Raw genomic sequence first — 11852 nt, 5'->3', positions numbered from 1 at the left:
AAAGCCCACAAAATTGCATGTCACCATGGGAACAGTCTAAAGTTGATTTTGGAAAGAGGCTCATTTCCTATAGCTTTTCTGTTGGCATAAAAATAATGTCACTGAACTGTATCAGAAGTAAGTGCTTTATGAAGTATTATCTCTAAAGATACCAGCCAGTTCTGAAATTATCCTCCCTAATGGTTGCATTTCTTTACTTTCTGAAGCAGAATAAAGGGCTCAGAAAGACTTCTTCCCTGTTTTCCTCAACAAGAAACACACCCTAATTGTGTGATCTACCAGCAGTGTGATCTAATTCCACTGTTTTTCAGCCTGCAATATGTGGTGTCAGTATAGAAAACTTCCTCCTTGGAAGAACAATTAAACTTTAAAGAAGTCATCCTGGTTGGCTGGCTGAACAAATGACACATGTTCACACAAGAATTATTCAGTCAACCATCTTAATAAGGATTTACTTTAAACAGAACCTTGTATGGGTACACTAGACTCAGTCTCATTAAGGAGCAAGTTGGATTTTTATACAGCATGAACCACTGGCAATCTAAAACAGACCCACTGAAGAACGGAATGGAGAATCAAACGCAATGTTTCAGACCCAAGCTCTATGTGCCTTTAATACTTTCTTTTTCCTTTTCTTTTTGAGAGAGTGCACACTACGACAGACATTTGCATTTATCATGTTTTCAACTTCTTTTCTAAGGATGAACTCTCTGAATCTGCATCTTCCAACTCCGCTCTGTGTCTTTTCAGTCCTCCAAAAGATTGAGTGCTCTCACTGCCTGCAGGATGCAGGTCAGCAGTATCCTCTCTTGTGCTCACATTGTAGCTGTTGGAGTCCATTTCAGACAGGCAGCAGTCTTTGTGCAAGGTCACACCCACCTGTACAAGGTTGCCATTATCAGCATTTGAGTGCACTTGTAGTCCTTGCGTCACAGTCTCCTGCTCTCCAAAACTCTGTCCATTGTTGAAGCATGAAGGGTGAAGATGCAAGTGGCCATTATTGTGGTTAATGCAGGAGGGGTCGAGGCTCCTCTCCTCACTGCCATCAGTCTGGTTTCTGGAGCAGTGACCTGACATACTACAGATGGCAACAGCGGAGAATGGAGGGACCAGTGAATGATGGCTTGGTGCTGGTTGACAGTTCTGACTATTTTTCTGTTCCACAAATCCTGCGGTCTGAATGCAAGGTTCTTCGGTACAGCTATTTAGCCCTTTGCAGATAGCTTTTCCATTGAGCTTTTTAGTCTCAAAAGAATGCTCTACACCTCCACCACTTGTGTCTTCAGATGTGTTTTCTTGACCCTCCATCCGCCGCTGATTGTCACGTTCATAAGCTTGACCATTACTAGAATTTTCTATCCCACCACATTCTTTTAAAGTTTCTCTGTTGTGGCTCTCAGCAGAAGGAGCTGAGGAACCCTGAGGAACTACTGGACTTAAGTTCCTAGCATCTTCCTTAGTTAGCGAGCGTGCTGCATTGTGCCTTCCACTGGTTCCTGGTTTCCCTTCATCATTTTCTCCATCTCCTCTGGAGGATTCACCATCTTTACTAGCTGAATATGATATGTAAGAATAATGGAGCCATTTGTAAGCTTTATAAATCTTTCTCTCCACTGATTCACTGTCTGAGCAAGGGGACGTCCTTTCTTTAAGAACTTTGTTGGCCGAACTCCTTTCTGGTGAAGAAGCTGGAGAAGAAGAAAGATCGTCTACTTTGATCTGGGGGTAATCATATATGTCCTCACCTATATAAGGGGTTACATTCTCCGTGTTAGTGCTAGTCCTTTCCTCCTTTTGCACCTTCTGTCGGCGCCTCAGCGCATTGCGTTGCCTCATCGATGTGCGTCTTTCATTCAGTTCCTCTTCATCTTCTGTACTGCTGCTGCTGCTGGAGCTGCTGGATTCATTCTCCTCGGGACTCGGGGATGGTGGCCGTGGGAAAAGGTCGGTATCTAGTTCTGCCTCACAGGTATTGTCATCAGAGTCAGACTCATTGGAAAGGGCCAGGAGACGTTTATCCTGATACTTTCTCAGTGCAGAGAGCCTCTGCTGACGGGAAGACACATCTTCTCTGGCTGAGGGGGACGCAGTTGATCTTAAGGCCCTTAAGTTATAGGCAGTTTCATCAGACTCTTCAGCCACATGTGGTGGGGAGTGATGCAAAGAGGTGGAGGACTCTGACTCGCTGTAGGCGGAGCGTTCACTTACTCCTGCATGGAGCTGCAGGATTGTGCTCTCACTGAGGTCGCTGTCTGAATCAGAACTCCAGCCCTCAATCTCCCGGCGCACGAGAGAGTCAAAAAAGGCCATCATCCGTGGATCTTCCTGGACTGATTGGTTGGCATAATCGTGGGACAAACCACTACCACTGTTCAACACAAGACTGATGTACTCTTCATGAGTGTAGAGGCAACGTGAGTCATCCTCAATTCTACCATCCAGGTCCCCTGTGCAGTCAGGCTGCTTGTAGGGACTCCAGATCTGTAACAGAAAATAAAAGAAACCCCAAACATATGTCTTTGAATTCATAAACCATTATAAGCATTTGAAATGGAACAGTAGCTCAAATACCCAGAATAGCTGCAGGTTGCAGATTGTTTTTATTAATTTTTACCCCTCAGTATCATACTTACAAGTATTACAGAGCTGTGGGATTTTATCTTCCTCTTTACAAATGTGTTTTTCCTGCATTTACTTCTCCCATCCAGAATACAAAAGCTCTCACACTGCAAATTATCCATCATTTTGGTAATTCATTGTGTGATAATTCCTCCCAAATTGCAGGGCTCCATTTTTATGTAATCAGGGATGCTTACTCACTAACAGTAAGAATAGTTTGTTGCCTACAATACAGTCTTAGCACTAATGAAGGCACTTGTTTCCCAGGAAACCAGAGCTGCTTGTGCCAGTGGTGTAGAGTAACATTTCATCCAGCTACGTAGTCAATCCCACCTGATCAGCAGGCAGGGAGTTGAATGCATGGAGGTGAAAAGTAGAGCTGCACTACTGGCTTTAGGGAACAGTTACAAAGAAAAAAAATCTTCCAACATCCTCTGAAGACACAGCAGCAGTTTTGATGGGGAAAGTTGAAGAGTTTTGAAGTAGAAAGCTACTTTTGAAGTGTACTGATCTCACCAACAGCCACAGTCTTGCTATGCTATCCATCTGTCCTTCCCTCAATTTTCCTGGTATGGAGAGGAAAAGGGGGAAAAAAAACTCCAAAGAAGATCCACCAATATCCCTAAGAAACTGGTAATCCATAGCAAACATAATAGTTGGATGTCCTCACCCTTCTCAGATTTACTCACAGATTTGGGGGCAATGTGATTATGACGTTCTGTGAACAACCACTATCACTTTAATGGGATGAACAATGCCTTACTGTGAGCAGAGCCAGTATGTAGCTTACCTAAAATGCCTTAATGTACTGCTTTTAAAGATCTGATCTCAGCCATGCTTTGGTTTTACCAGGCTAACAAGCTCAGGGAAAAAAATTCTATGACAGGTTGGGCTTTTGGGATAGTTTTTGGAAAAAAAATCTAACAATTTTCCCAACAGAAATTAATTAACTTTCCTTCCAAATAGACAAAACTGCTAACAAAAAGAGTGTTTTGCATGTATAAATGACATAATCAGCACTCATCTTACAGATGCCTAATTAACACATGCAACATAACCCAATACTACCATGACAAGCAATATAAGAAAAGCCCACAAGAATGCCACTTACTCTGTATTCACTGAGATTTTCAACAGAGTTTCACGAGAAACTTTACACCTTTAATAATGACAGCAAAATGAAATAAATTATCTTGCAACTACTTGTCCAGACCAGCTGAATTTAAGATGAACAAGTAAACTTTATTCTGAAAATCTCCCAAATTTGAAGGCTTTTACTTTTCATTCTCTGTAATTTATGGTTAACAGAGCTTCCACATATGATCTGGCTAGACAGATAAAAGAGACGCTATTCCAAAATTAAAGTGGGCTGCCTTTCTTCTGCACACAATCATCAAGCTGCCTTTCAGAGCAAAGGAAATGGAACTTTACATTGCATTACATTAGGCTGTTTCTAGGAACATCTCAACATCAAGGTGGTATTTGCTATTGGTACTTAATCGCTATTTTTATTTTTTGCAGTACTTCAGCAAATTCTCTCCCAGTGCAGTTCTTTAATATGACACTTGAAACCAGAATGAAGACGATTCTCTGTGGCTTGGTTCAAGCGCTGCACTTACCAGACATGTAGCCCAAAGGACAAGCATCACGTTTGGATGAAGATAGCAAAACCCAGTCTAAGCCTACTATGTACAGAATTTCAACAACCATACTTAACCTTTTTGAACTATTCAAGAGAATAGAAAGAATCACTCTTCATCCTCAATTTCCCAGGCTTCACTTCCTAAAGACAATATAGGAAAGAGCTTTCTCTCAGTGAATCCATGAGAGAGATTGTTGATTTGTGGATACACCAAGTTTTTTAACAGAAAAAAAGAACTCTACTTGCTGAAAGACTATTCTTGGGTTGCTGCCTTCTTGATGATTTATGTAGCATGTGTTCAGTACCTTCTCTCACAACCTGTCAGATCTTTTCCCCCTTTTTCCCACTACTGAGCATTTCAGCAAGCAGATCAGATCTTTTTAAGAAGCATATCTTCTTGTAAACACTTCATACTGTGTGCTTTCACAGGCTGGCATGCCCCTTCCTCTAATTCTTAGCAGTGGTCGATTGATCACTAGGTTTTATGAAACCTTTTTTTATTTTTAAAGCAACAGAATTAGAAAATGCTTAGATCCTGTATGAACCAATATAAACGGAGGAGAGGTAGTCTGCCCCGAAGTCCCTCTGAGAAAGGTCCGTTTTCTAACGAAATTAATCTAAGAAGGTTCATAAAGTGTGCACTGAGATATTCTACATCCTTGCTGGCACTACCACATCTCTCTGCTCTTTCTGCAAGCATCAGCAAAAATAGAGCAGTGTAAAATATTGAAAAAATAGCTACAAAGAGTCCATAGTGAGGGTTTTCCATTCCATTCTGTTCACAGAGAAGAAGTAAGTAATAAAGAGAAGTCAAGGGAATTCAGGATGAATACCTGCTTGTAAAGGATCAGTTGTCTCTGGAGAACGATATCCCTGCATTTTAGATATTCTGTTATCAGGGAGTGTGAAGGCCTGCCAGAGTCACAGAAAGAAATCAGACTAAGAATCTATCCTTGGCAGACCTGGGAAGATTTTAAACTGGCATCAACTGATCCAGTGCTCTCTGTGGCATCTGAAATGGGCTTCTGTAAATGGAATGCCTTTGCCTTTTTCTCATCCTCTGACTGATGCCACGTTGAGGAATAATGTAATCAAACTGGAGAAAATAAGTTGGCAAATCAACCCACTGAAGCCAACAATTTATCAAGAAGTTCTTTCTCTGTCAGAAGATTAAGGAGATGACTATTACTCACTGATGACCTGAGTACAGATATAAAAATAGGAACAATAACAGAAAAATTGAAATATGAAACTGGTTCTCTACTTCAGTAGATATCTACTGACAGCATCTTTGAATTGTTTGTATTCCATGGTGGCAAACCCCCAAATTTTAAAACAAAAAAGTAGTTATGCCTGTAGCGTGAGAATAATTAAAACCAGCTATATTAGATTATCTGATTAGGCAGAGGCAGATAGTCACAATGACATTAATCTGTCACCATGGCAACATGTGCAAATAGACTTTGTTATCTCTGACACACTGATGATTTTTAAACAAATGGGACCTACAACAGTTGTGCTCTGTTACACAATATTCCATTTTCAGTACAAAACAGAATTTCTTTCTGAAAGTCGTTATGCACTTCATCTATTTTATCTTTCCTGGAACTGTCTCCTAACTGCATAATTCTCCATGGTCCTCCTCTAAGTCCAACACATCAGAGGGAATGCCTCATTTATTTCTTCTGCAATGCAATCTGTTTTCCTGCCAGCACATCCCAATGTCTTGCACACTTAACTGAGGAGAAAGTGGTATTTTTCTGTTTTGTATTGCTTTAGCTCTTGTGGTGAATGCTTGATGCAAATGATTATTTTAGTTTGCAGCTGTGCTTTTTCAGACAATTTTACTGAAGTTCAGTAAATGAAGGGCAATGAACAATTCATTTGTGTTGACATGTCCACCACACACTGTCTGGAGTAGAGACTTCTAATGTCTTCTATTAATGAGATTGTTGGGTCTTATTTTTGGTCCTAGCAGAAATCAAACCTTAACCAATGAATTACTAAATTGTATTCTTGTGGGTGCTTCACAACAAAATAAAACTAAAGCAAAAAAAACATAACCAAAACCATCAAAACCATTCTTGTGAATACTACTCTTTTCTGTGGGGCTAGGCCTGAGATTAATTTGTCTCTCATTTACAATCAGCATTAAAATAGCAAATGTGTTGGCAGAAGCTCATGGAATTATTGAATGGCTTGTCTGTACTATGGCTTGATGCTGGTGCTATCAGTTCCTCCCTTCTTGAAGTACTAAATTTAGGCCAGCTAGTCTAAAAATTAAGAGCTCAGACAAACAACTACTTGCATCCACGTTTTTAATTCATCACAAAGTCTCTACAATTGTTTCTACAGTTGCAACCAACCACAGTGAAGTTATCTTCTGTGATTTAATTCCAGAAGGGTTTTAGAAGATACTTTAAGGATAATAAAAACAAGGACACTTTTAAAGAAAGTGAATGAAGCAAATAAACAAAAAGGAACAAAATAAGAAAACATAAAAAAATTAACTACAATTTTTATTTATGGTTCCTTCTCCTGTCATTTCAATTTCTCTGAGCAAGCACATGAAGGGTTTATATAGGGGAAAGAAAGACAGCCATGCAAAGGAAAGACTTGTGTTCCCAGCTAGTTTTAATGCAGTAAATGGCCCCTCAGAACCACTGGTGCTGTTTTTCCTGTTTTGCCCTTCTGCTAGTGGCAGTTACTAGTCTCCAACCTATCCACAGAACTAGCTGGAATGAAGAAGAAACCACCTTTGTACAGTCACCCACAAACCACTGTGCACTAAAACAGTTCCTTTAGAGAGCGAAGTCAGGCAGCTCAGACAAGACACAAGCATTGAAACAACCCAATCCCCAAACAAGGCACATTACAAGCTGAGACAAAAGGACATACAACAAAAGGGTGAGAAGTTCTGGCTCGCTAATAAACTTAATACATTAAACACCTTTCCCTTAATTTGTTTCTAGCTTGCAATGTTTGGGGAATTCAGTTCCTTCAAAGCAGCTGCACAAGTTCCACTGCACACACTGTGACACAACAGGCATTCTCTTCTAAGGAAGCGCTCAAGCAGAGGTGTCTTTCAAAGAGTTACACAACCTGTGACTGCAGCCATAATCAAACTAACCTTTTAATCACTAGGCAAAAAAAATGCCCTGCCAAAACCCTAGCAGAAGTACACAAAAGCAACACAGGGGATGTTTATACCAATGCTAATCCAACAGTCTAAGCACACTCATGCAAGAAGGATTCATAGGGTGAAGGGTCAGCAGATCTAGAATCCAAAAGGGAAAATTCAGGTTGCATGAATCAAGTTCTCAAAGCAAAAAAAATATGCCTCTGGCAAAACTGTTGTTAAACAGTGACAGTTTGACTGCTTGGAAATTGAAAAATCAGTGAGCTGCTAAGACTGTTCAATGCACTTTTGTTCAAAGCCTGTATTTACTGTATTTGTGATCAAACCTGTCAGGCAGGCACAGATGAAGAAAGAAGAACTAAAGTACAAGGGAAGACAGAAGAGAAGGAAAGCTGAACTACAGTCAGAACCCAAATGATAGTGGCTGTAATGCAAGCAATGCAGTGGGATATTGAGCCATGGTCCCAGGATTTTGGGGCAGTTCTGGTCCATAAGTTGCACATCACTAAAACATTCCTTTGCAGGACAAGTTCATGCTGTCAACTTGTAGCTGACAAAAGCATTTACTAATATTCTAACAACATTATTTATAGCCACATGCAGGTAAGACTTTCATGAAGTCATTCAACAAATAGTTAGGATCAGCAGCAGTTCTTATTATCCTACTTCAAAATTAAATGATTATGGCTTTTTTCATCCTGTTGGTAGACCTAAATTATAGCAAAATATCTATGGCAGCAGAATGCAAATCACATTAGTGTAGCATACTTCTCTGCCTTCCCAACCCTCATATAACAAAATTGGTTTTGCCTTGCTCCCACAATATTGACTGTCTTTCCTTAAGGAAAGAAAATTTCAGAATCTAACAAAGTTTCTCATCTCTTCCATTTCCACCGAAAAAGGTAAAAAACTTCCTAAAAATACTGAACATTGTTAAAGGATTCAGAAAAGACATATTGTGCAAGTTATTAAGAGTCTTTCCTCTGGAAGCCACAGAAAAGGTATGTTGAATTGATTCAATGCACAAATATGTACAAAAATTATAGGAGGGCTTCTGAGGTGTTGTTTGGGCCAAATTCAGCCAGGTCAGTCTAGGTTAAGGTTCAACAATACTCTTTGGAGATACTTTTATTAAAGTATCAGAAGTTGCAGGAGATCACATTACAACTGTGACCAAACTCACCCAAGAGGGACTGTTTGCATGATACTTCAGCTATGCATGGAATTAAACTGGAGAAAAATTCCTTTTTCAAGGTACAAATGTAGAAAATTCTGATCTTATCCCTTATCTCTGAAACCTTTGAAATTGAAATGAAGTTTAAAGTTGAAATGACCGATTAAAAGTCTGGATCCATTTAGCCAGCAAACAAGACATAACATTTTATAAAACAATAAGAGGAGAAGAGAGGATGGGTGTGGAATAGAATGATGCTGAGCAAAACAAAGCATTTCTTCCTGAAACATTGAAAGAACACATTTTCTGATAACTAATCTTACCTTTATTATCTTTTCAACGCCAGAAGAACAGATCATGTAAGTGTGAGGATTAAACCGCACTTGGTTTACAATTGACCGATGACCTTTCAATACCATAAAAGCACCATTGACGACCCTGCCAATGCCACCTAGGGGAAGACAAGCACACATGGACATGAATAATTAAATCTTCATATTACTTTCGGTCACAGTCATTTAAAGTCCTATTATATTTGACAATGTGCTTCAGCTTTATTTTGCAATATTTTAAGGCCTGTATTGGCTGCAGAATTCCGATTTTATGAGCAATGCCCTATGAGAAGCTGCAAGTTTGATGAAAAGCATCCTTCCTGCATATTAGGACTTAGAGGCTTGCTTTGATTCATCTGAACAAACAATGAAGGTTTTTGACCTAATATGACAAATATGTGAATGAGAACAACATACATAATGAAATCACCAGTGAAACCACAGTACCTAAGGCATGACACAGACAGTTTGTAAATCTGAAGCAGAGACAAATAAAGAGGTTGACTTTTTAAAGCTGTACTATTTTTCAAATTTATTTTTTAAATCAGTAGTTTATTACTCTCACAGTTGACTCTAGTCTGATGAATAGAAAGGACCCGAAATAACACATCTGAGCAGTGGGTTATATCATTCTTTGTCACAAGGCAGTGAATTAGCCAAAGTGGAATGCTTTTGTGCTAGTGGTAAAACCCAAAACAGAAGCAAATTAACTTTTCTGCTTGGTCATTGACTCTTACTAGGTCTATACACCAAAGCAAGAAACTGTCACGCAGTATTTTTTTATATTCATAGAGTCACACAATTAAAAAGACAAATTTGTTAGAAAGCACATCTTTGTATCTGAATAAACAATTGTCCATCAACATGCTATGACTAAACATTTTCAGTGAAAGCAAACAAAACTTAAAGGCCGGGAAGTAAAAACTGACAATCGCTTCCAATGAAAATCAACTTGCTATTTAAAACTTCACAGGTTGTAAGTACACCTTATAGAAAGTTAAAATAATTTCATTAGCTTCTGTGCTACTTATAGTCATCTTTACACGAAACAAACTTCATGTTCCTCTTGTTGAAAATGTTTGCTATCTTCCTTTGACCCCAATAGGAGCTATTTCAGCTGAAACAGTTGCTAGTTAAAGCCCTATGTTGAACAACTTGTTTTCTAAAACAGAGTTCTCCTGTAATGCACATTTCCTAAAGAAAAACTTGCATTACCACTGAAGACTAGCAAGATGGAAGGGTCAAGGAAAAAAAAAGAAAAAACCATTCTTATATCACCTTCCATTCGTTAGGTTACATAAATGATGAAAACAACTGCAGCTAATGACTTTGTGTACAGCCCCTCTCCTCTCAGAAAGCGTGCTATCCCTTTCACTCATTATAACTGCACTCTGAAGACCTGACTGATGTTTAACATGGAGTACAAATCATGATAAGGATTTAGAAATGAGGTGTCATCCAACTCCTAAAAATCCAGAGACAGATCTTTTACTGCTCCTGGAAAGTGTTCTGCTTTGCACAATTTTTGCACAACAAACTGCTGTCTCATGGCACTTTGGGATAGAAAAATAAAGTTCCTGAAAATGGGGAAAGTGATGGCAAATAACTCCAGGGATCAAAATGCATGGCCCTTTTAAAGACTGTTTATAGAATGAAGTCTCATTTAAAACTAAGAAAACTTGACAGGGAGACTATCACTAGCTAGTTAACTTCTACATGTGTTCACTGCACTGAAAGTGCACTGAGACTGAGTTACCTGGAGCAGTTCTCTCATTTGGGTACATTTGTATTTTCCGTAAAGATTCAGGGATACATTCTGCCTTCAGCCACTGGAGCAAGATTTCACCACTGTCAGCAAATTTGACCAGGAAGTAACTGATTGGAGAGCAAGTTCATTAAATGCCAAATTAAGCTCTTTTGATTTTCTTTTCCATTTTATGAGATTCCTCATGTCCTTTCATTCTGCTCATCCTGCTAGACACTTATGGCTGATGGCAAGTTGCCCTACTCCCACAGCATTCCTTCCAGCCAAATCAGAGCTGTCAGTCCAATTGTATCTATCAAGCCAACAGTAGATGGTTACATCAAGACACATCTTGACCTAGCAGACAAATATTCTGAGAAAAAGGGCCTCGGGAATGAAGAGATAGTTCACTTAGGAAATGTTTACAAGACTGTAAGTGATGTCTAAAACAAGTTTTAACTATCCATGGACTGTAGATGCCTGAATTCTGTACAAAACAAGAAATCTGCCCTGTAAGTCACTAACAAAAGAGTCAGAAGTTAGAGGGACAATAAGCAAAGACAGAACTATACTGGAGATGAATACAAAAGCCGTATACCAGTATCTTGGGCTTCATTTCTAAGTCAGTCATTGGCCTTTTGTGGTACTGTCAGCAGTGTGAATTAACCCATGGTTCTTTTCCTAGTAGAACAGTGAGAAGAGTAATTTAATGTCAGAAGTATCTTCTGGCATTAAACTTTTGAATGTTTATCAATACACTAAGAGCAGTGGATGAAAAGTGCTCAGCATGCCATGTCTAGAACACAGGCTGTAGTCAGATTCATCCAGTGTCTCAAGCCCAGAAAAGCCAACCATATCCTGGGCTGCATCAAAAGCAGTGTGACCAGCGAGTCAAGGGAGGTGATTCACCTCTGCCCTTCTCAGACTCCACCTGGAATATTGCATCCAGTTCTGGGGCCTCCTGCACAAGAAATACCTGGAGGTGTTGAAGTGGGTCCAGAGGAGGGCCACAAAAATAATCAGAGTGAAGGAATACCTCTCCTACAAGAACAGCTGAGAGAGTTGGGGTTATTCAGCTGGGACAAAAGAAGGCTCCAGGGAGAACTTATTGCAGCCTTTCAATAAAGGGGCCTTATAAGAAGGACAGATGATTTTTACCAAGGCCTGCGGTGACAGAAGAAGGGGCAACAATTTTAAGCTGA

At 39.6% G+C, this 11852-nt stretch overlaps 1 protein-coding gene across 2 annotated transcripts in view; it reads right to left on the bottom strand.

Moving 5' to 3' along the window:
- Positions 1-423: 423 nt before the first annotated feature.
- Positions 424-11852, bottom strand: part of DCAF5 (DDB1 and CUL4 associated factor 5) — a 70623-nt gene continuing 59194 nt past the window's right edge. For both annotated transcript variants that reach the window (XM_017742227.1, XM_017742228.1), the window contains 2 exons: positions 8898-9025; positions 424-2481 (listed from right to left, as the gene is read on the bottom strand). In XM_017742227.1, the coding sequence (XP_017597716.1) occupies positions 676-2481; positions 8898-9025 (1934 nt within the window). In that variant the 3' untranslated portion in view covers positions 424-675. The remainder of the gene's footprint in view (positions 2482-8897; positions 9026-11852) is intronic.

This window comes from Corvus brachyrhynchos, unplaced genomic scaffold (assembly GCF_000691975.1).
Source record: "Corvus brachyrhynchos isolate BGI_N302 unplaced genomic scaffold, ASM69197v1 scaffold115, whole genome shotgun sequence".
Taxonomy (NCBI): domain Eukaryota; kingdom Metazoa; phylum Chordata; class Aves; order Passeriformes; family Corvidae; genus Corvus; species Corvus brachyrhynchos.
The sequence above is the reverse complement of the archived record's forward strand: the minus strand, read 5'-3'. Positions and strand labels throughout refer to the sequence as shown.